The sequence below is a fragment of the Chelmon rostratus genome, chromosome 18, assembly GCF_017976325.1.
Source record: "Chelmon rostratus isolate fCheRos1 chromosome 18, fCheRos1.pri, whole genome shotgun sequence".
Lineage (NCBI taxonomy): Eukaryota > Metazoa > Chordata > Actinopteri > Chaetodontiformes > Chaetodontidae > Chelmon > Chelmon rostratus.
In genome coordinates, this window is record NC_055675.1 from 24143452 (window position 1) to 24169875 (window position 26424).

The 26424-nt window shown below is 47.1% G+C and overlaps 1 protein-coding gene and 1 long non-coding RNA gene across 2 annotated transcripts in view; one reads left to right on the top strand and one right to left on the bottom strand.

Moving 5' to 3' along the window:
- Positions 1-3190: 3190 nt before the first annotated feature.
- On the bottom strand, positions 3191-8317 carry LOC121621970. Its single transcript, XR_006007666.1, has 4 exons — positions 8210-8317; positions 5130-5254; positions 4823-4963; positions 3191-4487 (listed from the first exon to the last, which is right to left on the bottom strand). It is a non-coding gene; the product is annotated as an uncharacterized LOC121621970 (long non-coding RNA).
- Positions 8318-9928: 1611 nt separating this feature from the next.
- scara5 (scavenger receptor class A, member 5 (putative)) overlaps positions 9929-26424 on the top strand; it is a 57642-nt gene continuing 41146 nt past the window's right edge. Inside the window, exons 1-3 of the mRNA XM_041958706.1 lie at positions 9929-10078; positions 13941-14068; positions 16515-16643. Of these exons, the coding sequence (XP_041814640.1) occupies positions 13957-14068; positions 16515-16643 (241 nt within the window). The 5' untranslated portion in view covers positions 9929-10078; positions 13941-13956. The remainder of the gene's footprint in view (positions 10079-13940; positions 14069-16514; positions 16644-26424) is intronic.

A 26424-nucleotide genomic window follows, 5' to 3' on the forward strand; every position in this document is an offset into this window, starting at 1 on the left:
CTGTAGGGGGCGCTGACGGTGCAGCCAAAGACCGCCACAGCTGGGGAGGTTTGTCGGCATGTGAGTGGTTTAGTCTCCTCATCGATGTCCCAGGATGTCAAACTAGGTGTTCCATTCACAAACCTGCTCACTCCAACCTCGAGCTACCTCTGTTGTTGACCTCCTCCACCATTATGTGCGCTCACCTGGAGCCTCACTGTTGGACCAGGTGGAGAGTCAGTGTACTCTGCGGGAGGGTGGCGGTGCAGCAAGAACCGAAACTGACTCTCCAAACTCGCTGCACCACCGACAAATCTGAAGAAAACCAGCGAATGAAGTGTGTTTGGAGGCTGTGAGATGCTCCGTGTGCAGCTGCTGAGTTTAACCACAGACTAAAGGTGATGTGGCGTTCGCTTGCTCTCAGGTGACAGTTTCACTCAAACTGTAAAATGCTTGCATGCGCAGGCAATTTTACACACACACACAGACACACTGCAGGACGACACACACTTTTTGTCCAAATGCACACACACACACACACACATAAATGAGGCGGTGGAGTGTGTGTGTTGCGAAACTGGGTGTGGCGTCAGGTCGGAGCAGAGCCGCAGGAACAGAACTACTTCATTGTGAACGGGAACTGTTCCTCCAATAAATGAATTTACCTTTAAATCATTTACCTGCACTGTGACATCATCCGGACAGGTGGGTTCAGCACATGAACACATGATCTCATGTTTCATCTCGTGTACAATAAAAAACTAAACACAGGAAACAAGATGGAGTGAATTCTTTAAATTCCTGATTATTTTTAAATAACAATAACACTGAAACTCAGATTTTGTGTTCGCTTGCGGTTTGTCCTGTAGGTTGATGTTGGATTGTCGGTTTAGCCTCGCTAGCATTAACTCAGCTTAAAAAGCCCTGTTTATTTATGATGGATCATTAGCTGTGGTCACGTTAGCTTCATGCCCGTTAGCTGACACCTGTAATGTTACGTTAGCTTTGTGCCGTGTTAGCGATCAGCGACTGTTGGTAGCTGAGGTAGTTTTCCCACACTCACGTCACATCCTGTTGCTCCAGCGGTAAAAACCATCATATCAGCTTCCTGTTTGTAGAAACGGGGTATTTACGTGCATAATTTGACATGTGAAACTCATAATACAGTACATTAAATAACAATTTTATTTGATGTATCTGGTTAAAAACAGCAACAACCACCATAATCAACCATGTGAGTGACTGACGTAGCTTCGTTAGCTCGATGTGCTGCATCAAGTCCACAGTTAGCTGCTCGTTCCAAACGAACGAGTCTGTAATGCTCGGCAGCAGCAGCAGTTTTCTCAGCAGTTTGAGAACGAGCTGGACGCCGACCGCCAATTTAAAGGTGGAACAGAAGCACAATGTGACCAATCACTGCTCCCCGGAGTCGTCCTGGAAGTCGGGCTGATGATGGTCGTTTTCATGTTGTTTAGAGGCGAAAGCGCCGGCGATGCAGTGCAGCAGCAGATTTTTGTCACGTCCTCCTCAACTTTCACATCCCCTCTGAACTCACGCTGAACTTCCCTGTTTTTCTTCGCGGCCTGACGCTCGCTCATTCTTCTCTCACAAATATTGATCTTCCGTTCCCCGAGCAGCTGTGAATAAATGACAGAGAGGCCGCTAAAGGGCTGAGGAGGAGGAGGAGGAGGGTCTCTGCTGACTTTCAGCTGCTCTGTTTGAAACCACCTGGTCGCCGTCGCAGCTGCAGCGCCGTCACATCGTGGTCGTGTTTGCGTGAGGACGTCCCTCAGCAGGTGTGTCTCAGCTGACTGACTGTCTGCTGTCTCTGTGCTGCTCAGTCTGTTTAACAGGAAGAAGACCCTAAAAATAAAGTCCAGACGATATGCAACGAGTTCTGTCACGTCAGGGCTGTGAAAGCTGCACGACGCGGCGTGTTGGGGTGTTTTTCATGCTTTCTCAATGATATTTTATACAATAATGTGCTTCTGATGATTGTTGCAGCAACTTGGGGAAGAATCTTCCCAGTTTCAACATGAACCAGCACAAAATCCTGAAGTCGACCCCAAAGAACTGAAGACCAAAGATTCAAAGGAAGCAGCTGCTATTCGGCCTCGTCGCCCCCCTTCATCACAAGCTCGGTCCCGTCTGTCTCATCATGTTCGGGCGTCCACATACTTTTGGCATGAACGTTAACATCCGAGCCGTCGCCTCATCAGTGTCTCTGCTGCATGTCATCGCCCGCCTTCGCTCCATCACTGAGGTGGATTTACTTTGTGCTGAGTCAGCGCTCCTCCAAATCAAATGTCACACGACCTCCTCAGACATTAATCACACTGACACGTACACACACACTGAGAGAGAGAGAGAGACACACACACACACACACACACACACTGACACACACACACAGACATACACACACAGACACACACACACACAGACACACACACACACACACTGACACACACAGAGACATACACACACACACAGACACACACAGAGTGAGAGAGACACAGAGACACACACACACACACTGACACACAGAGACACACACACACACTGACACACAGAGACATACACACACACACAGAGACACACACACACAGAGACACACACACACACACAGAGTGAGAGAGACACAGAGACACACACACACACACACACACAGTGAGAGTCACACACACACACAAACATACACACACACTGACACACACACACACACTGAGAGAGAGACACACACAGAGAGAGAGAGAGAGACACACACACACAAACACTGAGACACACACTGACACACACACACATACAGAGAAAACGAGAGGAAAGGTCACCTGACAGGAAGTTTGGTGTTCTGGAACATGTATATAAACATCAGACTCTCTCTCAGCTGAAGCTTTCACAGACGTGTTGCTTCTTGTTGCCTCTTTGCATTCCTGTGTGTGTGTGTGTGTGTGTGTGTGTGTGTGCTAAAAGCTGCTTCAGAGGAGAAACTTTCTGTCCTGACAGTTTCATGGAAAAGAAAACAGCAGAAACATTTGTTCAGTTCTTTGCCTCCATTGGTCCGTGACGTCTGACTGAAGACGGCTGAATGTGTTTTATTATTCAGAGCTTCAGTCGCGTGTCCGCGTCAAAGCAAACAGGAAACACGAAGCAGAAAGACGACTGAAGTCTATGTGAGTCTCTGCCAAACACACGCCATTAAAACAGGAAGTCAGCAAAGCAGCAGTTTTAATCCAACCAACCAAACATAAACGTTCACACACAGATGTTTGACCTTTTACGTTATACACACGAGCAGCAGCCCATAAAACACATTACAATGAGGAAACAGGGCATCAGAAGTCTGAAAGTCTGAGGACCTCTTACATTAAAGACACTCACATGTTCTAGTTAATACAGATCAGGCTCAGTCACATCACAAACCAGCATCAGATCCTGAAGAGCTGAGAGGCTTTTCTTTAACATTCACTTCAGAAAAACAACTAACACAACATGAGAAGACATTTCAGACAGAGCAAACAGCAGGGGGCGTCACTCTTTGGATTCAGATTTCATGGAAATGTTTACATGGAAACTCTCTGACTGGAGGATTTCTCTCTGTCAGCATCTTCCTGTCATTTCCATGAATGTTACAAGCCTGCAGTCAGATTACTCGATCAGTGATCGAACAGATGCTTCTGATTTAGGTCTGACTGTGTTTTATTTGTAGATGTCATCCAATTACACTTACTGACCTGATATTTTCAGATTTATCAACCAAGTGCTACTGTGGTGAAAAAGTGTTAACAAAGTTGTTTGTTTGCAATGAAACTCGAAGAAATACTGGTGGATGATTAGCTAAAAGCTAATGCTAGCATGGTGTCAACAAGTTGATGTTCAGCGAGTATTAATATCAGGTGTCATGTGAGTGTTCAGAAGGCCCATTAGTCCAACTTCCTGTTATTTTTTAATCTGTGACGACACACCCCCGACCTGCCTCTGACTTTTTTTTGCAACACTAACTATAAACAGCGTGCGAGCGTTCTCGGACATTTTTCGAACTATCTGGGTTTTGGAGTAATGAGCCGTGGGGTTAGTGGTTCAGGTTGGGGTTGGGGCGGTCCCCCACTGTTTACCATGTTCAACGTCTTATTTTAACATGTTAGCATGCTGCTGTTTGCTAATGCTAATCCTAGCCGAGGCTGTCATTGTCTTACAGGTGTCTGCTCATAAACAAAGTATTGGACCGTTTACATTTTGACTCAATGGTTCTAGAAGAAAAGGTAACAGTAACAACTTTCCTGCTAATCAGTGGATCGCTGCTGAGTCTTTGAGTCTGGAGCAACGTTCACACAGGAGATTTCTCTCTATCTTCAGTCTTCATTGATTCTTCTTTCTCTTCAGCTTCTTATTTCCATCACTCGCACTTTTCTCCCGCCTTCACATGACCGAACGAGTGATGGGAAAAGAAGAGAGATGCGCCTCTTTTCTTCCGAGGATGTTTATTTCCTGTTATTGAGAAAAACACTCTGGTGACAGCAAACAAAATGTAAGTTAGCAGCTGGTTTCTGTCAACGGACACAAATGCTCCAAAAGGATTAAACTGTTCTTCATGACGGTTGTCTGCTTGGATTTAATACACTGACTGAAAATAAAATGTGCAGTTTGAACATGGAAGAAAGCAGCCAGTGAACCTCTAACATCCTGCACATCCATGCATGATTTCCTGTGAACTTCCAGCCACATTACATGTTGGTCCACACCAGCTCACACTGCTCTGAACACAGCGTTGAAACAAAAACAGATTCTTTCTGCGACCGTTTTATTGAACTGGCGCTCAGCTGCACTCATTCAGCGTTCTCACCGGAGCAGATGTCACTCAGCTCACTGATTTCTTCTTGCACTTTGAGGAGGAGGAGGTCCTGTAAGATTTCCTGCTGCTGCTCCTCAGTCTCCACCCCGAGGAGCTCCAGGTGATGATCCTTTAATCTCAGCAATGCACGGCCTGGAAGAGAGATGCATGTGTGTGTTAACTCTTTTAAAACTGGATGTGTAGTGAGTGTAGATAAGGAGGACTGAACACAGTGAATCTCAACGAATGAAACAGCTGGAGACATAACGAGCTTCTCATCCAACATTCAACAAAGCAAGTTGAATTTAATGAGTCCTACCTGATATGGCGTGTTTCATTATGGCTTTATGGAGCGTGCTCATGTGGGCTGGGTACTGATCCTCCACCCACTCCAACACTTCTTCCACCGACCACAGAGAAACTCGCTTTGACAGGTCCATCACCCTGAAACCACATCAGCAACACTCTGAAACCACATCAGCAACACCCTGAAACCACATCAGCAACACCCTGAAACCACATCAGCAACACTCTGAAACCACATCAGCAACACCCTGAAACCACATCAGCAACACCCTGAAGCCACATCAGCAACCCCCTCAAACCACATCAGCAACACCCTGAAACCACATCAGCAACACCCTGAAACCACATCAGCAACAGCCTTAAATCACATCAGCAACACCCTAAGACCACATCAACATCAGCCTTAAATCACATCAGCAACACCCTAAGACCACATCAACAACAGCCTTAAATCACATCAGCAACACCCTGAAACCACATCAGCAACATCCTGAAACCACATCAGCAACACCCTGAAACCACATCAGCAACATCCTGAGACCACATCAGCAACACCCTGAAACCACATCAACAACAGCCTTAAATCACATCAGCAACACCCTGAAATCACATCAGCAACATCCTGAAACCACATCAGCAACACCCTGAAACCACATCAGCAACACCCTGAAACCACATCAACAACAGCCTTAAATCACATCAGCAACACCCTGAAACCACATCAGCAACATCCTGAAACCACATCAGCAACAGCCTTAAATCACATCAGCAACACCCTGAAACCACATCAACAACAGCCTTAAATCACATCAGCAACACCCTGACATCACATCAGCAACATCCTGAAACCACATCAGCAACACCCTGAAACCACATCAGCAACACCCTGAAACCACATCAACAACAGCCTTAAATCACATCAGCAACACCCTGAAACCACATCAGCAACACCCTGAAACCACATCAACAACAGCCTTAAATCACATCAGCAACACCCTGAAACCACATCAGCAACACTCTAAGACCACATCAGCAACATCCTGAAATCACATCAACAACACCCTGAACAGACCAAATCAAACGAGATCAGATCATAAACACGTTGTTCTGTGAAAAAAACATATCAAACACTGTTTTACTAACAAATGTTTTGACTTTTCGATCACTTCAGCAGCTCAGTGTTGATGGTGATCAGTGTTATTGAACAGCAGCTGATAGTGATCAGTGTTATTGAACAGCAGCTGATGGTGATCAGTGTTATCCTGATGATTAAAGTCGAGAGCAGGAGTTGATCTGGTCTCCATGCAGACGTCCCTCTGCAGCAGCTCATGTGATAGCTCTGGGCTCATTAGCTCGGGACGCTGCTGTCTGTGGTAGACCCTCCAAAATGAGGAAATGTCATTTTCTCTTGATATTTGACGCTTTGGATTAAATCCCCTTCTCATGTGGTGTCACCTTCTTACCCAGTATAAGCCTATTTTCCAGTGATTAATTCAACAGCGTCCTGCACATGATGACAAATAGCTGAGCACGGCTGAAGGATTCCTCAGAGCTCAACAAAACTGCAAGGTGAAACCAGCCGACTCCGACACTCTGAGGTCAGAAAAGTTCTGCTGTTTTCCAGCGAAGTTGCAGCTTCGCCTGCGGTTCATTTGGCTTCCCTCCCAGCCGGATCCTCCTGGGCCGCACCGCTATATGGCCAAAACTGCTAAACTGTTGATGTGACCTTTTCAGCGGGCCAGTCTAGTTATTGGGATATAAATACAGGAATGTAATAGTCTGTGTTAATTAGGGGCGGAGCGTGATTGGCCGAGGCGGTAACGAGGTCCCTGCGGAGTAATTGACATACAGAGAGTGAAGACCTTTACACCGAGGAGACGTCCCCTCGGCGTCGGGGTGAGCCGAGGAGAGAGAAAATCTCTCCGTTGTCGAAAACATCGGTTTTATGGCCGAGGACGGCGTTTCTTAAACTGTACGACTCCCAAAGTGGGCTGTCTCTGCAGCGAGTGAGCAAACAGCGCTGCTCTGAACCGTTCACGCTGCACAGCTACAGCTGGACCAGGACTCATAAACTCACACCCAGCAACAAGCAGGCTGGAAGAGAGCTGCTGTTAGTGCGGCTGCAGCTTATTGACTGGAGTTCAGGATCAAATCCAGATGAGTGTGTTTAAACCTGGTTGTTTTTAGCATCACTGGCTTGTTGTGCATCAGCTGCTGCTGCTGCGACGTGTGATTGAGTTTCAGCGTCGAAACGTGAACAGAAAGCAGAGCATTAACAGCGCTGCAGAGCCTCAGAGGCCGGTTTCATGGGAAACACCGTGTGAGGGGGGGCTTTATTTCTCTCTGTGCCTGAATCAGACCTGGACTGACGGTGGAGGTCATCACGGCCGCCTCCACTGTTTTTTTTTTACTTCAGCTGAGTTTTAATACTCTTTTGAAAGCTGAGCTGAGGAATGTCAACACGTCCCAACAAAACCTATTTTTCAGTCAAACTCTGAACACACAGACTTGACAGACTTCAGAGAAACTGAAACCTGGTTCAGACTCCAGCACTGTGACATTCAAGCTGAAACACAGACAGCATCACACATCAGCACAGTTCAAACACTGAACTGAACAGAATGGGGTTCGAGCTGCAGACCAGGTGGAGTTCCACCATCCTGTGGTGCCGTGCAGAATTACTTCACCTCGTGATGACGCCCTAGAATCAGTCTGGGTGTGAATAAAGTTACTGCTCGGTGGTGACTTCAGCTCAGTTTCAGCATGATGCTCTCTCACAGAAGCAGCTTTGACCAGCTTCTCTTCAGAATATGAACCATTCAGCTCCATTTGGAGCAAAACATGAACTCAAACTTTTACCTTCAGACAACATTCACAGTGTTTATCCATCATTTTATTCATCAAGCATCTCTTCATCTAAAGTTAGACTGAGCCCACAGGTGTGTACCTGAGCTGCAGCCTCGTTAAACCATTCATATTCTGAGTGTGATCTGGCATCAGAGGACAACACAGCTGCTTTACAGGAACGTCACACACACACACACACGCACACGCACACACACACTGACAGCTCCTCTGTTCAGTCATATTTACCTCCAGCTGGACCGTCCGGTACTGACACGGTGTTAATGGCGACCCTCTTCGTACCTGTTCACTGCACGAACTCTTCATCAGACTCCGCCCACCGAGGGGCGCGCGCTCCTTCTTCCGCACTCCCGCTGCCAGGGGCGCGTGATGCCTTCAGGTGCTGTCAGAAATCTGATATCTGTACAGTAAAAGGTGATCAAAGAACAAACATCTACAGTGAGTACAGTAAGTGAGCTGCATGTAAAGTTATGACTTTATTACTATTGTTGTTGTTTTTATCTGTTGTTATTTTATCTGAAACATTTTAATTTTGTGTGATTTGAATTGTCTGGTTTATTTGCTTCATTGCAGTCCTGAATGTTTGAGTCCTGGTTCGACTGTTTAAAGTGCTTCGTAGCTTTGTTTTGAAAAGTACAATATAAATAAAGTTTGTTCCTCTACTTCTTATTGTTGTTGTTGTTGTTGCTGTTGTTGTTGTTGTTGTTGTTGTTGTTGTTGTTGTTGTCCAGGACTCCCAGTAAAGCAGCATTAAAACTGAGTGGATTGAATTAAACTGGATTATAGTGAACTGAGCCTGTAATAACTTACTCTTACAGGTGTATAATGTATCATGTTGTGTCAGTAAATCTGTGTAATTTAACACTTTTCGGTCAATAAAACTACAACAAAGTGATAGATGCAGTTGGTCATTTGGTAAAAGTGGTGAAGTGATGTTGATACGATGCCAAGTGACATTTACAAGCGCAAGCCTTTTTCCCAGCAGACATCTGGACTTCTTGGAGCAGGAAGCACACAGTCGTGGCTCTGAGAGCCAGCATGGACAGTACCAGCAGCCTGAAACTGAGGCGTCAGTCTCTTCTGTTATTTACTGTGCTTTTCTTCCTGCGACATGTTCAAATGACTTCCTATTAACAGACAAATTCAGTAAAGCTGCAGTAAAATGTCTGATGCGTATCTGTAGGTCAGCCACAGTCGGCCCTGGATTAACCCCCTCAGTCAGCTGTGAGGCCCCTGAAAAGCTCCACTAACCTGCATCTCCAAGTGACTGTGTGTCCCATTATAGAGACATTTATTTCATTTATTTCAGGTCTGTGCAGCATGTATGGAGAATATCAAATGAAATATTTAAGGAATTTTAACTGGACAGGCTTTATGAAACAAGGTAGGATCCACCTGATCAGTTCAGCGCTGCGTTGTGTTACTGAACAAATTTGCAAGTAATTAAACTTCCACAAAGTAATCAGCACACAGTAAACCTGGGGCCAGTGGGGCCCACTTTGCTCTGGAACATTTGTTTTATAGATTAAAATGTACACACCACAGGAATATGTCAACTTCTTTTTTTGAGGGTTCCATGAACGCATCATCTCATTATCTTCTAAACAAAGGTAAAAGACGGTTTTCTCCCTCTGTTTAATATTCATTTGGCATCGAGCTGCAGCCTGCTGACATCTGTTTTTCCATGTTTGTTAATGGTGAATTAGAGCCCGTCCAGGCCTGTGATTACCATATCCAGCCAGCAGAGGGCGCCAGCGGGCCGCAGGTGTCGCCACCTTCCTCCTCGGCGCTCCTCCAGCAGCTGCTCGGCAGACACGGTGAGCTCCAGCTGGAGTGTGTGACGGTCACGTGACGGTGTTGTGGGTATATTAGTCCAGATGTGCGGCTTCCCTCCTCCACAGAGCTGCTGAGCGTCTCCGCGGCTCTGACAGAGGAAGTGTGTGCGCGCGCGCGTGTGCAGCGTTTCGCTTCACGCGGCTTTGACGGACACTTTGACAGCTGACGCACCGCACGAGCTCAGCCTGGACTGACACCTTTCTGAGGGAATTATGAGACACGCGGAGCTGCGACTTTGATTGTGAACTGACAGCTGAAGAGGTGAGAGAAGTCTGCCTACCTGGTGTTCAAACTCTCCTTCACTTCTCTCTGATTGGCTGCACCTGTTTAAACCTCACCTGACTGTGTGTGTCACCTGTCTTTATTATCACGGAGAGTTTATTCTGCAGAGTTCAGTGAGTTCTTTGCGTGTCAGCAGCGTCACTGGGGAATAATCTGTCAGACACTGATCATGTTGAGGGTTAACGACATTTGTTGAACTCCGGAATCACCTCACGGGTTCTTGTTGGCGCCGCTGGAGGACACCTGTGATGTTTTCAGGTGGGAACTGGTCGATGAGACTGACTGACAGCAGTCAGAAAGATGATGTCCTTCGAGCGCTTTGCAGGAAAAAAACACTTTGAATTAAATCATCTGCACAAAACTGTTGCTTCGTGTTTCAGCAGCCATGAGTGAAGTTTCTCTGCCTTTAATTCACCCAGAAAATGTGTTCATGTTGGATGACTGAGCAATGACGTTTGCCTGTGTGGCTCGAGAGGGATGATGCATTCAAGGGCTCCAACTGAGCTCCCTGTTGTGTTGAGAAAACGCTGAGGTAGGTGGCCTCAGCTGGAGGCAGCATCCATCAGGCCTGCGGGGGCTTTGAAGTGCAGTGACCTGCCTGCCAGGTGTGGCTGCTCTCTGTGAAACCTCACACATGATCAGATAAACATGTTCTCTGTCTACAGTGGTGGAAAGTAACTAAGTACTCTGCTTAAGTTTGATTTTGTGGTACTTCTACTTTACTCAAGTACTTCAGGCAGCGGTAGTGAGTGGTTACGTGTCAGATGAATATTTTCTTTAGTGTGTTTCTGTCACGTGACCTGGAGTCTGGTCGAGGCTCGTTGTCAGCACTTCCACCAAAGAGAAGTTTCCCCTCTTGACCTCTCACATGGTTTCATGTAAACAACTGTTTCAGGGTCAAAGAGGGAAAATGATCCAGCGTTTCAGAGACAGACGAGAGAAAATCAGTAAATCTCTCCATCCATCATCATCTCGTGACCCGTCAGGTTTATGTGGAGACCCTCTGGAGGGACCCTCAGTGTCTGAGCTAACTGTGTGTCAGCATGTTAAAACTGCCTCCACTTGGACAAAATGCAACAATAAACTTTACAATTTACACACGGACGCCACAGTATCAACAATCCAGGCGTTTAACAAGGACATTTTTCTGCAGAGCAAGTACTTTTACTTTGATACTTGAAGTACAGCTTGATGATAATACTGCTGAACTTTCAGTCGGAGTCTGAATGCACCAATAATCAGCTGAGAGATGTGATGCTGAATGAAGACACTGTGCGTCAGAGTCTGTTCGCAGCAGTGGGGGTTTAATATTTACTCCACAGACTTATGATAGAACGTCATTTAGTGTGCAGGTGCATGAAGGCAGCATTAAATACGACACGTTCTGTCTCCTCAGAGGGTTCATATAACGAACACGTTCCACTTCCAGCAGAGCGACTGTAGCTTTCATGTGTCGTCTGTTGCCTGGACGAGCTGTTCTTAACAAAGTGAAAACATCTTTTCAGCTGTGGAGGTCCAGGACACAGAAGTGGACAGAATGATGTTCACACCTGCAGCACCATGTAGCCTGTTCTGTGATGCTGTACATCAGGCATGTCAAACTCATTCCATAAAGGGCCGTGTGGCTGCAGGTTTTTGTTCCAACCAAGGAGGAGCACACCAGGCCAACCAATCAACATCATCGGATCACTTAGTTATCAGCTGAAAAGTGAGATCAGCTGATTAATTGATTCCAGCCAGGTGTGCTCCTCCTTGGTTGGAACGAAAACCTGCAGCCACACGGCCCTTTATGGAATCACTTTGACATGCCGAACAGCTGATTTTTCCTCCATGCCGACCTGGATGGAGGAAAAACACAGAATGATGGGGGGCTTTGTGCTGTCAGCAGAGGGTCAGGCTCTGGTGTTTGAGGTAATCTGTCACTTTGAATCTGACACAGGCGGCGTCGAACCTTCCTGATGAACTTTTCTTCAGTTTTTCTCAGTTTCATCTGGCGTTTCTATTATTTTGTCCACAGTTGCAGACTGAGGTGACTCTTTGCTTTCCCACAATCCTTTGCTGGCTCTGAGGATCAGAAACCAACCGAGTGTGTGATAAATAAACTGTTTTATCCCACAGAAGGCAGAGTAATGAGAAGATAACTCACTTCATGCACACACACACACACACACCCTGCAGACACACACACACACACACTCACTCTGTGGACACAGTCACACACACACACACACACACACACACACACATACACTCTGTAGACACAGTCTCACACACACTGTGGACACAGTCACACACACACACACACACTCACTCTGTGGACACAGTCACACACACACACACACACCCTGCAAACACACACACACGGGTGTGCAGGGGGTTTTCCGGGGTCTCCTAGCAGCCCCCATGGTTCCTGCCCGGCTCCAGTCTAAATGTCAACCTGACCCGTCCGTCCCGTCTGGAATGAGATGGTCCAGACTGAGCGCTTCTTAACGACTTTGTCAAACACGCACAGATCTGCCGCCGGGGCTTGTGGGAGTTTAACGCAGGTTTCGCCCTCGGAGACGTCCGCGTCCGACAGCCTCCGTCACGATCTGTTTGCTCTGAGCTCTCCGTCCGTCATTCGTGTGGCGGCCATATTTGGTTGACGTCGTGTGTAGCGTGGGAAACCCAAACTAGAGTCAACAGTCCGGTGTACGGCGGCGAGGTCATGTGACCTGACAAACTGAATCTGTCCAAACAGCCCTGAAGGTCGCTCATAAGGAGCAGCTGATCGGTAAAGCCTCGACACATAAAAGAGAGATTCAGTCGGCCTGTAGTTAGAAACCGAGTGATGCTGCCGTCGATCGGAGCTCCTCATTGGCTGAATCTGCTGGATGACACCTGTGTTTGATTCTCTGTTTGAGTCTTTTTTTACAGAACATAATGCAGAAAAATGTTCTTTGGCATAATTAATAATTATATGATATGATAACTATTCAATACATCATCCTCGTCAATCAAATTAATACGAAACACATGAACGCGTTCATTCAGTTTAATGTCGTTATGTAGACTGAACTCTCGCACATCAGGAAACACGTGACCACGTCACAGCATTTGTTCTGTCATTGGGGTAAAAATGGGAAGCTCAGATTTAACTGACCCCCCTGATAGAAGTGCTTTTAAACTAAACAGACATGGCATGAGATCCCTCCTGACTCGACCGTCCTCCCCCCAGCATGAGTCCGATGGTCGATGGACAGGATGAGGAAACACTGCTCCTTCCACAATGTTTTAGTTCTGTTCATTCATAGTTTTATCCAGAAAAGCCAAGCAGACAGATGAAATGGGGCTAAAACACCCCCCCCAGTCTGACTCTGTTGGTCTGGAGACAGCCACAATCCTCCCCCCACAACGATTTCCTTCTGTCTGCTGAGCTCGGACCTTAGTTTGTGTTTTCAGATTTTATCCAACAGAGTGAGGACGTTTTGATCGGTCCTCAGAACGTCAAAGGGCTGTTTGGGGGTTCAGACCTGGTTTCAAGTGTTAGCTTAGCTCAGGGTTAGCGTCATGGTTCCACACTGATCAGACGTCAGCGACCCCTCATGGGATTTGTCGTCCTGTCAGAGAATACCTCCATGAGGATTAAAAACTCTTCTGATCGTAGGATGAATGTGGCGACTCAGAACAGCTCGGCATTGATTTGCATTGGACCCAAACGGGTACCCGTCCTTTCTGAAAGCAGCTGCAGGTTCGAGTTTGTCTTTGATGATCTGTGCCGAGGCGCCGCTGGAGGAGCCTCTGTGATGACAGATCCTGTCATGTTTAACTGTGGATCATACTGAGTGTGTTCTCTCTGCAGTCAGGAGGAGGAGAACATGGAGAACAAGGCCATGTATCTGAGTACGTATGAGGAGAGGGAGAGCGGCTCCATGTACGAAGACGCCTACGATGGACACAACCTGTCCAAACTCAACCTGTGTGATGAAGGTAAGAAGACTTCGTTTATTAAAGGAGCACATTGGTTTAACCTGATTTTCATTTGGCGAAAGCACGGCGGTGGTTTAAACGGTCACACACACACACACACACACACACACACACAGGTGCAGCTGTCCACAGTTGACCCCGTGGTGTTCTCGGGTTTCGACCCAGAACTCGGCGAGTTCGGTGGGAAAGTCTTAAGAGAACATTAACTGGAGAATTTGTTGACATTTTAATGGAGAGTGGACAATGGCCTCACACATCAGTGGACCGTCCTCGTCCAACTCGTCTAATCCTGCAACATTTTCACACCTCGTTCAATTACAGACGACTTTCCCAACCGTGGCACGGTTTATTTCACCAGGGGGGAGGAAGGGGGGCAGAAACAAAGCGGTCAGGAGGTCGATCCAGCCATTAGCCACGCAACTCCAGGCCCAGTGTGCATGATGAGGTCAACACCCTGTGCATTATGGGTAGACAACACGCTTCATCCTCAGGATTTCTGGGATCAGTGTGGTCTTAAGCAGCACTGGCGTGTTGTCGCCCCCCCACCGCGGCCTCAGTGACTGTCACAGTACATCACAGTGAACGTGACAGTGATGCTGGTGACTGGATGATTGAACTTTCTGTCTGTCTGTCTGAGACGTTTTGTCTGTTGTATGTTTTAAAACACAGTACACAAAGCTTAAAGTCCAGTTTAACAAAAACCTTCAAGCCTGGCTCCTCAAATGTCCCTCAAACCTCTCACGCTGTATCCGAGCAACCAGAAGGAGGCATAAAATGTGCGTTAAGTTTGTATGTCTTCTCAACATTCTAACGAGGCTAACATGCTACATGCTAACTGAAGATGGCTGAAGGTAACGTCTGTTTTTCCCGCTCATAACCAAAAACACAAGAGCAAAGTGCGAGGAATGGATTAAACGTTGTGTTCTAATGTAACCTCCTGGCGTTAGCCTGCCTGGCTAATGCTAGCATGCCTGGCTAAGTTGTGCTAGTAACATTGCTTTTCTTCCATGGCCAAGAGTTAGCATACTGTTAGCGAGGTAGCTACATTACTTTGTGGGGCTGTTCAGGACAGACACATCCAGAATACGACAGCCATTTATAAAAATAAAACCTGCACATCTGGTAAAGGTGAACATATTGTTTGGAAATGTGAAGAACACAGAATACATCTCACTTTTATGTCACTTAAATATGTTTCTCTCCATCAAAGCATCCAAACAGTGTGAAACGAGAAAGAAAGAAACAACGAGGTGATGTTCTGCACATTCAGTTAACACTGATTATCAACTGGTGACGATGCAGATGTTTGACTGTGAGCTAGCCTTTAGCGTCAGTCTTTCTTGTATCAGAGTTAGCATGACGAACCTATATATACATTCACTAAAGACTCTTTAGCTTCAAGCAAATCAGCTGGAAACATTAAAGTCAGCCTCAGTGTCTGATCACTTTGTGAATGTGGTTGATATTAGCTGGCTGGCTAACAGCTGATAACTGGCTAAACGTGGTACCTTTGTGTACTTCTACATGAAATCCAGCACTTGTGAGCGTCAGGCTGCAGTCAAAGACCACTGTTACTCGGTTGAGGATCATTTCTGAACGATGCACATCTGTGCAGATGTGTGAAAACATTTTGAAAGCAGCATCACATTCCTGCTCATGACTGATGGTGAACGTGACTTCTTCCAAAATCTCTTCATCCTCTTGACCTGAAGGGAATGTTCCCTCAACATCAGCAGCCTAATCCCCGCCTCCTGCGACGCACACACACACACACACACACACACACACACGCAGGAAAAACACCTCCATCAGACACAACAGTGCTGTCAGTTTTATCAAACATCTGTTTGAGGAGGAGTGTTAAACAGTGAATTATAGTAATCCTCAGTGTGTGTGTGTGTGTGTGTTATTGTAAGCTGCATTCTGTTGTATGTAAATGTGTTTGTGCGTCTCTGCTTCTGTCATGATTTGCCCTGAAAATGGAAACGTGTAGTTTATCGAATGCAGATTGAATTTGTCATTGAAGCTGCAGCTGTCATGAAGCCAGAGAGACTGTTTGAATGAGCGATCTCAGGTGTGTCTGTGTGTCTTCTCTCCAGGTGCATGCTCTCTGCACGTGGTTTGATGTCTGAGCTCTGTGTTTGTGCAGTGAGTTCTTTGTTTTAGCGTCTGTGGACTGTTCCAACATTCTTGCACATAACTCTGAAACATGGCCGCCGCCGCTGTTGTTGTTGTTGTTGTCAGGCTCCTCGTGAACGCCCTTCTCGCCTTACACATGCTTTCATGCACTAACAGGCTTTTAGACAAATGGTTTTGTTTTATAAAAGGCAGAAGACCAAACACTTCATCAAGCAGGATTAATAAACACCAGATTTACTCTGAAGTTTCCATTTGCTGTTTCATTCTGTGAAGTCTGTTTCCGGTCTAATCCTCTCGTCTCGGTCAGGTTCTGGTAAACGTCGCAGGAAGCAGGACCATTGCTGCGGTCACCTCAACTCGCTCTCGGCCATCAAGTACGCCATCGTCTCCCTCTACATCCTGGTTCTTCTCACCATCTTCGGCCTCTGCCTGGCAGGTAGGATGCGTGGGAGCGGACTTCACCTTGTTCTGTGGGTGTAGTATACATGCACCAGCTCAGTCTTTGAGTATTTTTACCACTTCAGGATTTCAGGGGCCTAACAGACACTTGAACGGTGGACAGGTGTCACTTTACAAAAAACTTTATGATCAGACTTCGTTAAGTTCATTTAGTTTATTCAATCAGTTGAAATCAGTTTCTGCAGCTGCTCGGTAAATCAGTTTAAAACACCGTCAGGATTACATGTCGCTTGTTTCTTGATGATGACATTCAGCACATTGCTTCAGTTCTTCCAGTGATGAAGATTATTAAAGTTATAAAAACAGTCCTCCATGTAGTGTTTGATCAGGACAGACTGTTATCACGACAGACAACTGAGACTTGTTTGAGTGCTGTCCATCGCTTGTTGTCAGAGCTTTGTTATGCAGACGACATCATCCAGTCCTCACACACACACACACACACACACACACACACACACACACACAGACTTGGGGTTGTTAGCTAAAGTCCATGTTCTCTCGCCTTGTTTTCGTTGTGTTCTGTGATGCTGGCCAACAGGAGCACAGATTGCTCGTCTGGACAGCTGGTGAAAAATGTGACAAACTGTGAAAACAGTGTTTCGATTGTCCTTTTACAGCAAACAGCATGGCGTCGTCTCACCTTTCCAGACTGTTCTGTGTGTGTCTGTACTGTTAGATTGAAACTTTCAAAAACAACAGTGTCATCTTGACTCATTTAGCTAAACGAGGTTTTCAGGATGATCTGAGGCTCGTTTTCTGTGCTCGTCAGTCAGCGCTGAGCTGTGATGCCGTTAGCTTGTGTCAGCAGTCATAGCAGGTTTACTGCTGCAACAATGATTCAAGGCTCGCTTGTCTCATGATTGATCGTATTAAAAGTGGAGTTGATCAGCATCGATCATTATCAACCATCAGCCAAATCCATCAATGGGATGTCATTTTTTGGGAAGCTTGTTAGACAAAGAACTCGGTGGGCTTGAAGCTATCTCTAGTTTTGGTTTTGTAATGATGCACCTACACATGACACGTCCACGTCCTGTTGACATCACGCGGTTCTGATCATCATCCGCCAGAACTCCTAGGAACAAACTGAAATATGGTTCATCCTGATCCGGCTCGAGACCTGAGACCTCCTCCTCTTATCTGACCGATGCTCAGCTGTTCGCTCTGGACCGTGGTCCGGGGAGGTTTCACACCTGTAATAAGGTTTGGATCAAATCGAAGAGTCAGAAAGTCTGGAGCAAACGAGGAAGGCGTGAACGGGCCCCTCAGCGTGGAGCCTCTTCATTCCTGACCTGTTCTCTCATATCACTCAGTGTCTTCAGAGCTTACACAGGTCCTCCTCCTCCTCCTCCTCCTCCTCCTCCTGGTCCATCTGGGAAAAACCCTGGCCTGATGCCACCGCAGCCTCCTGGCCAATTCACCTCCCCCTCTGTGTGTGTGTGTGTGTGTGTGTGTTTGAGGTGTGTGTGTGAGGTGTGTGTGTGTGTGTGTGTGAGGTGTGTCAGACTTTATGGCCCTGGTCTTCTCAGAGCCCTGCTGTGGCCGTCTTGTTAAAGTCGACTGTGTTACGAGAGGAGAGGAAGACAAAGCGAAGCTGATGGAGAGAGAGGAGGAGAAGAAGTGAAGGATGGAGTTAGAGGAGGAGTGTTTGGCTTCAGACCAGCCCCATCCTGGAGGACTCGTCCTGGTTTCGTTTGAAGACTCTGCTGCGGCCCCCGGCGGCTGTGTCTGTGTGTGTTCTCGGGCTCGGAGCCGTCGTTCAGAGTTCGGATCCGCGTCGTCGTCGTCACAAAGGAATTTGGTTATTGGAGGCTTTGAGATGAAGTTGTTTTAGAAAAGCAAACGGGGCTTTTCGGCCGGCCTCTCCTAAATTAAACGAAAAGCTGAGTGGCTCCGGGAGGCCCCTCGCCACACACACATTCCTGCGACGTGAGCGCACACACACACACACACACACACTCTCGTCGGCTGCCAGGTTTTCCGATGCGAGCACAGATCCGGCTCCGCATTCGCTTTGTGTTTGAAGTCTCACTTGACTTTTTGTTTTTCCCAGCTCTCGCGTCGCCTCCTCAGCCCTCTCCCGGCGTCTCCGGCGCCTTCAAACAGCCATATTTCATCGCTGGCAGCATCGCGGAGCCTCGACTTTGGCTCAAAACATCTGCATTCATCGCATGAAGAAGAGTATTTCTGTGTCAGCACTTCTTATCCTAAATCTTAGTTTTGGACAAGTTAAAGTTGAAATGAGAGGATGAAACAGAAGAATCATCGTGTTCATGAGGCTAAGAGCTGGTCATCAGTCCGTTATGTATACGAGCTGATCTCCAAGCAGCTCTGAGCTCTGACCAGCAGGTCCTCTCAGATGTCCCCGGTTCAGTTCCCAGTTCAGCCTCTTTCTCAGCCTGCTGAAATGTCTCTGAGCCAGAATCCAGACTTTTATCATCTCAGAGGCGCCTGCTGCAGAGACTTTTGTCTTTGAACTCACTTGTTTTGGCTGACAGAGTTCAAGAGGAGGACCCTCACTGAAGAGACAGACTTTTCCTTTGTAGCATCAAAGCTGCGTTAACTGTGCATGCTGGCTAAATGATGGCACGATTGACTTCCCAGAAGCCCTGTGGGCTGACCTGAGCAGTTTGAGTCGAAGCCTGAAGCCTGAAGCTTGTTGAGCCTGCAGTTCACCTGCTGAGGACGGGTCTGATCGAGCAGGTGTTAATTCCTGCTGCAGACACACAGGATGCTTCTTTGCATCATTTTCCCTCCTCACGTCCTCTTCGCTCAGTAAAGACTCGGTTATGTGATGCTGCTGTTTGTGTGTGTGACTGATGGTTTAATATGTCCGAATTAGAGGCCAGATTGAGCCGAGCCGACAGCTTCTCTAAGATGGTATCCGACCGGCGAAGGAGCTCAGAATTCGCATCCAGTTTGCGATTGAGCTCACAAATGACTCGAGTCTGAGTGGCGGCAGCGCTGCACGTTCCCCCGATCAAGGCGAGCAGCTTGTCAGTTTCCGCCAGCGTCTTCCTCATTATTATGCAGTAGATCAGGTAGCCGCCAAAGCCAATCAGCAGAAAGCCTGAGATCATAAATCCAATTATGTACGTGCCTTCAACATCCTCAACAGAAAGAACCGACAGACACACGATCCTCCACTTCTCCCAGGAGTCCAACGTGTAGCCGGCTGCGATCGTTCCATCAGGGCAGGCGGGTTCTCCTTTACCCATCTTCAATGTGGAGAAAATATGGAGACCAGCTGACCAGATCCATCATTTTTGGAGGAGAATGCAGAGAGAGGCTCCGAGATAGTTTCGACAGAGAGCAGTGGCAGGGTAGATAGGGCACTGGGTTATTTCCTCACATTTGTTAGCATTTCATGTTAGCGTTTAGAACGAGTCCTACTCATAGATGCCTTGGAGTCCTCTCTGTGAAGGACTGGGATGTTCTTGGTTACATTTTGGCCAGACATTGCTAGAAATACCTTGTGCTACATCTGGAGCCAGCTCTCAGAAGGTTGTGTAAAACACATCGAACAGCCAGAGACTGGCCCATATATGGCCTTGCAGACAGAGGTGGACTTCCACTGTCTGGGTGTTTAGGACAGGAGGTTTTAGATGGATTTACACATTTTATTTCTGTGTTTATGAGCTCAATGGAGATCTAGTGGTCTATTACTGCCTATCATTCAAGGCACAATCACGCAAAATATGGAACAGTTGTTGTATTTTAGTCCCGTGAGTAAAATCTGTGGAACGACTTCCATCCACCTGTTGCACAGCGTCCGGTTTTTACACTCTCTTGTAGGATTTTACAGGTATGATGGAGGACGTGAGCCAGCTGTGTTTACAGGGTCGTTCTCCTCCCACATGCCCCAGATCTTTAAACCTACGGGCCAGCCCACATGCCCCAGATCTTTAAACCTACGGGCCAGCCCACGTGCCGCTCTGCAGCTCGTACTGTAGGTGCACTGAGTCATGTTTTCCAGTCGGTGCCAACATGCAGCTCGCAGGTTTGGCATGGCTGCGCTCTTTTCCTCAGCCATTTAATTGCTGGAAAACATGATGGTGGGTTTGTTATTATTCTTTTAAGCCCTGAAATGTTTGGCTTGACTTGGTCTCTTTCAGTGACATGTAACAGGCATGTTATTGCCAAGCAGAATCAGGCAGTCGGCTCTGGGCCCTCGAACTGCTCGCGGTTGTTTTCCTCTCTGGCCTTTGCAGGAACTGGGTTTGTTCATGCATGTTATCATCATCACCTTTATGTTTTCCATCAGCTTCTCCTGCTGCAGAAAAATTCACTTCTGGCTCTGACGACAGCAGTTTATTCATAGTTCACTGTTCTGACACCGGCAGTTAGTTTCAGTTAAACTTTCTGTTGCCGCAGCAACCAGGACCGGCGTGTTCCACCCAGACCTCATGTTCGTCCAGCCTCTGTTCCACCAGCCAGAGCTCAGTGGAAATCTCCCTTTCAGCGTTTCTGTCATCAGTCTTTGTGAAAAGCACCAGTCCTGTTCCCGAGGTTTACTTTTCATGTCTGCGTCCACACAGAAAACCAAACCTTCATCGTCTCACAGCATCACAGCGATCACAGAAGAAACTGTCGCTCCGGTTCCTCCTCTCTGGGCTGCCCGTTAACGTCTGAGCTAACAAGAGACTGAGAGAACGGTTCTTCAAACACTGAGCCTCAGTCTGATCTCAGGGTCTTTGTCTTCTGTTTTCACCACTTTTAGAAAATTCTTTTGATATATTTTTGGTTCAGCCCATGAAGATATTTTTTACTCCTGTAAAAAACCCAAAGTGTCAGTTCTGACCATTAGAAAAACAACGAGAGGCTAATTTTACCTTCAGATGACCCCGCCTCCTTTGAGGTGACCTATCAAAACACGCTCCACAATGTGGACCATGTGTGTGGTTCAGAAAACTTTTTTTTTTTGGGGGGGGGGGGTGACACCACATTGTGCCACCACACTGTGCCACTCCTGACAGAGCTTCAACCACAGCCCTGTGAAAACAATCAGGAAGTTTCTGCTGAAGATGAGGAGTCTCTGATCTTCACCACAGAGCCAGAGCCAGAAGACACGCATGTAAATACACACACATGTTCTGTTCTGTGTCCACATACAGGCAGAGACATGCATGCAACAGAAAACACATGCACACACACACACACATAACATCACTCTGACACACAGGAACACGCATGAACACACACACACACACACACACACACACACATAACATCACTCTGACACACAGGAACACGTATGAACACACACACACATATAACTTGTACACAAGCAGCCACATAAACATACACACACACACACACACAGTTATTTCCACACAGACTCAGATGTTCAGACACATGCACAGCCACAGACCACATTCATGACAGCATACACATGCATGCACACACACACAGACTGCATACACACACATGGAGACACGCAGGTCACATGCACACACAGTCCCAGGGCCCCCTCTCACTGCATAAAGACGTTTCTGATGAGATTCTGGTCTGTGGTCAGAGGCTTTTCTATAGAAGAGAGTCTGGAAAGGGTCCAACGTTCCCAGCAAGAGACCATCATAAGAGGAGGGCGCACACACACACACACACACACACAGAAAAGTCAGTCCTTCATTGTTCAACAAGTGAAGTGTCAAAGTGTTCAGGCTCATTCAGGCCGTCAAAGTCAAACGCAGGCCATTAACATGTCAAGACTAATTGGACGAGACCTCATTCTGTCTGTCTGTCTGTCTGCCTGTCTGTCTCTCTCTCTCTCTCTCTCTGTCTGTCTGTCTCTCTGTCTGTCTGTCTGTGTTTCCTCAGTGATGCAAAGAGTTTCATGTTGTCTTGGGACAGAGAAGTAGTGCAATGATTAGAGTAAGTGGCGTCATCATGGTCCTGTGGTTAATTGGAGCTGCAGATTTGTGGAGCGCGTCGTCTTCAGCATAAAACACGGCGACAGTACTGACTCGACACCATCGGCGCGGCTCTGAGGATCAGTGGATCAGTCCACGACTTCGATCCAGACTCAGATTTCTCAGCAATGGAAATCTGGTCCCACAAACTAATCGCATTCCCATCAGCCTCGTGTGTTTAGTGCTAATTAGCAAATATTAGCATGCTAATATGCTACAGTAAGGTGACACACATGGCAAACATGATACTTGCTAAACATCAGAATGTTAGCATTGTCACTGTGAACCTGTTAGCATGCTGAAGTTAGCATTTAGCTCAAAGCGCGCTGTGCTAAAGTCCAGCTTCACAGAGCTGCTGCCATGATTGTAGCCTCTTGTAATACTGTCTATATAAGTTATATGAGGCTTTGGGATTTTAACAAATGTCTCTTGTTGTTAGACGGAGTGAAACTCCTCGTCACACCCAGCTGACACGCTGCTTTGAGGAAGAGAATCAGTTGAAAACATTCACACGTTTGGTTCAACTTCGAGCCAGATGAGATCTGAGATACGATGAAGTGGATCACTGCAGCGTGGAAATAACTGCAACACTAATAAAAGCAGCGGGCCTCACCGCTGCAGCTCGGTTTACAGCTGCAGTGACTTTTCAGAGATTTCAACAGCAGGACAGCAGGCGCCGAAATTAGTCCTTTAAAGCTCCTTTTTGTGTTTTATGAGCACACACACACACACACACACACACTACATGGGGGAGCTTCATGGAGCTAACGGTGGTGCTGGAGCTCGGTGAAGTCAAGGAAACATACTGTACGATGATGGGATGTTGGGAGCCGGCGTCTCAGCGCTGAGTGGCTGTTCGTTTCCAGCTGTGCTCGGCGGGACGACAACGTGGACCAGAAGAACTAAAGAGTGAACGATTAAAAGCTCTCTGCGGCTGAACGCTGCCGGATGCGATGCTGGATGCGATGCTGGATACGATGCTGGATACGATGCTGGATACGACCCAGCACCTCTCAGGCCGGCTGGAAGTCGTCCGGTTGTTTCCTGAGAAGTACGTCAAACATACAAACTCTGTTCTCGATGCTTCTCTCGGGGTCACGGGGTCTGATAATGTGTTGAATGCATTTTCTTCCTCATGAATCACTCGTAAAGCCAATTCACAGAACTGAAACCTCTGTTGTCTCCGTCTGTTTGCCAGCTTTCAGTCTTCTTCGCTGCATTTTGCTGGTTCGTTCCTGCTTTTCTCTGCACGTTATCGCCACCTGTTGATCGATGGACTTCTGTCAAAACTCTGACAGGAATGTTTAAGGTGTCGTTCAACTACATTCAGGTTATCTTTACCAAAAGGTTAACCCGATTAACTCCAGTGTTTTACTGATGTAACCCAAACTTTAACAGCATTGAAAACCCTCAGAAGTGAAGATTTAGACCATCAGGTCAATCAATGAGGGAATCAAAGCGGCTCAAATCCTGCATTTTTTGTTAGATCTTCATTTTATTTATCACCCAGTAAAATGAAAGCTTTCAGAAAAATAAGAAATTAAAAATCTTTAGGAGCAGACAGACTGTCAAGTCATTTCTTAATGAATTCTAGAAGTAAGAGGGGCTTAGAGGTGGATGTTAGTGGTGAGGGTCAGTTCATCCATTCATTGAACTCCCCCAACATCACTGCAGGAAACACACAGTCAGCAGGCACAAAGCAGGTATTTCTACTGACACACACAGACACACAAACAGGCTTATCAGTCATTGAGCCTCTCAGCAGGAGTCCACATCAGACCTGGTCCCTGCTTAGAAATCAAACCAGCCCCCCGCCGCCGCCGCCGTCGCTTCATTTGGACATTCCTGCAGCTGAGTTACAGCTGGCTGAGCTCCACACACACAACCTCCCCCGGAGACGCACTCCAGCACGACTGCAGAGCGAGTCCAGTCCTCCATAAAATAACCAAATAAACAAAAGGAACCAGTTACGGGTCCTCGTCTGCCACGTTGAATTTCCAGTTCGAACATTTCAGCTGGTTTTCATAGAGAAGTTCAACAGCTCTGATTAGAAAATCTGTTTACTTTCCATCTGGTGTGATTCTGGGGGTCAGCCGTGATGTGAGGACTCTGTAGCCACAGCTGCTGGGCCGGGCCTTCTGTGAGCGGCGCTGACCAGCCGTTCACCCCCGACGGCGGCGATGTGAGCGGGCCGCGTTCAGCCGTGCGAGCGTGGGTTCATGACCTCCTGCCACACATGGGGCGTGTGTGACGGTGGCACCGTTCCCACAGAAACACAATGAAATAACGTAGACAGACAGGTCCGTGTTTATCTGAGCTGCAAACCGAAGACATCGAACTCACGATGATGGACAGACTGTGTGTGACATCACCAAAAAGAAGAGCGCATTTCCCATAAAGCCGCTCTGATCTCACCCCCCAAAAACCTGCAGAACGTCACACATTCAGACGAGTGAAGTCATCCACAGAGTGATGAAGGCATCTCGTCTTCCTCTGCTTCACTGTCCAACAATAAAACCTTCCTCTGCAGCTGGAGCTCGGCAGTGTGTGTTGTTGTTTGTGTGTGTTTGTGTGTGTTTGTGTGTGTTTGTGTGTGTTTGTGTGTTGTATCTGATTCTTGTCTCTGCTCTTCTTGCTGATTCACAGCTGTAATAATCTGATTTAACAATCTGGTTTAATAATCTGATTTAATGATCTGATTTAATAATCTGGTTTAATAATCTGGTTTAATAATCTGGTTTAATAATATGGTTTAATAATCTGATTAATCTTCCTCTCGCTCACACTTGGTCTTGAACCAGCTGCTGGACGCTGAGCTCAGCTCCAGGTGTGAATGGAAACTTGTCGAATCGGCTCTCAGCTTCCTTTTGATGTGACGTCAAACAAAGCAGGTCGTTCCCGTCTGGATTTTCAGATCCTGTAATTTCATTCTGGACCGCGTTCACGTCTGCAGTTCACAAAAAGACTCTTTCTTCTTCTCTTCCTTTCCTCCTTCCTGCCGCTGGCGTCCCCTCAAAGTGAGTCTGCTGTTGGTCAGTTTCGGTCTGGGTGACGGTGACCGCCGTCGCTCTGTTCTCTCGCAGTGCGACTTCATTCTTATTGTCATTGGAGGGACATTAAAGTGTGAGAGAGCTGCTGTGTGTCCGTTTGGACTGAACACACACACAGATGTTCCAGACACACGTGGTAAATCCACCTGAGGTCCAGCTGCTTTAACGTTTGTCCAGGTGTCCGGGTTTTTCAGACCTCTTTCACCTCTGGCTGTTCAGTCCCGGACCTGCACTGAACTGGATTTGTGTTGTAGAGTAACGCAGCTCTTCACAGCGATGTGAAGCTGTTCCTCTCAGTGTCCCACAGGACTTGCAGTCATACGGGACAGATGACGGACAGCTGATGTCCCAACGTGCAGCTGCGATGCTGTATGACTGCAGATCTGCAGCCTCCCAGTCAAGCTAACGATCCATCAGTCGTAACTGTCACAGCATCATTTCACTGTTTACCACGCTGACGGGGAGTATTCCTCTGGAGGCTCACACATTCCTCAGCGGTGGATGGGTGGGGGTTATTCTACATATAAAAGCTGCCCCCACAGGGAGCCTCCACGATCGGTTATATTTCATCATATTAATGAATCACAAGCTAAACGTTGGGAACAGCCAACCGAATCAACATGTTTGGATTTCACATGAAACCAGGCCCCTAACCCTAACCCTCCACTCGGGCTCCTGGCAGCGGCTCTGCACCTGATCCCTGCTTTTCTTCTGAGGGGTCATTCCAGGTCCTGCACAGAGCAGACTCGACACATGAGAAGTGTTTGTTCTGGCTTTTTATCCTTTCTGTGTT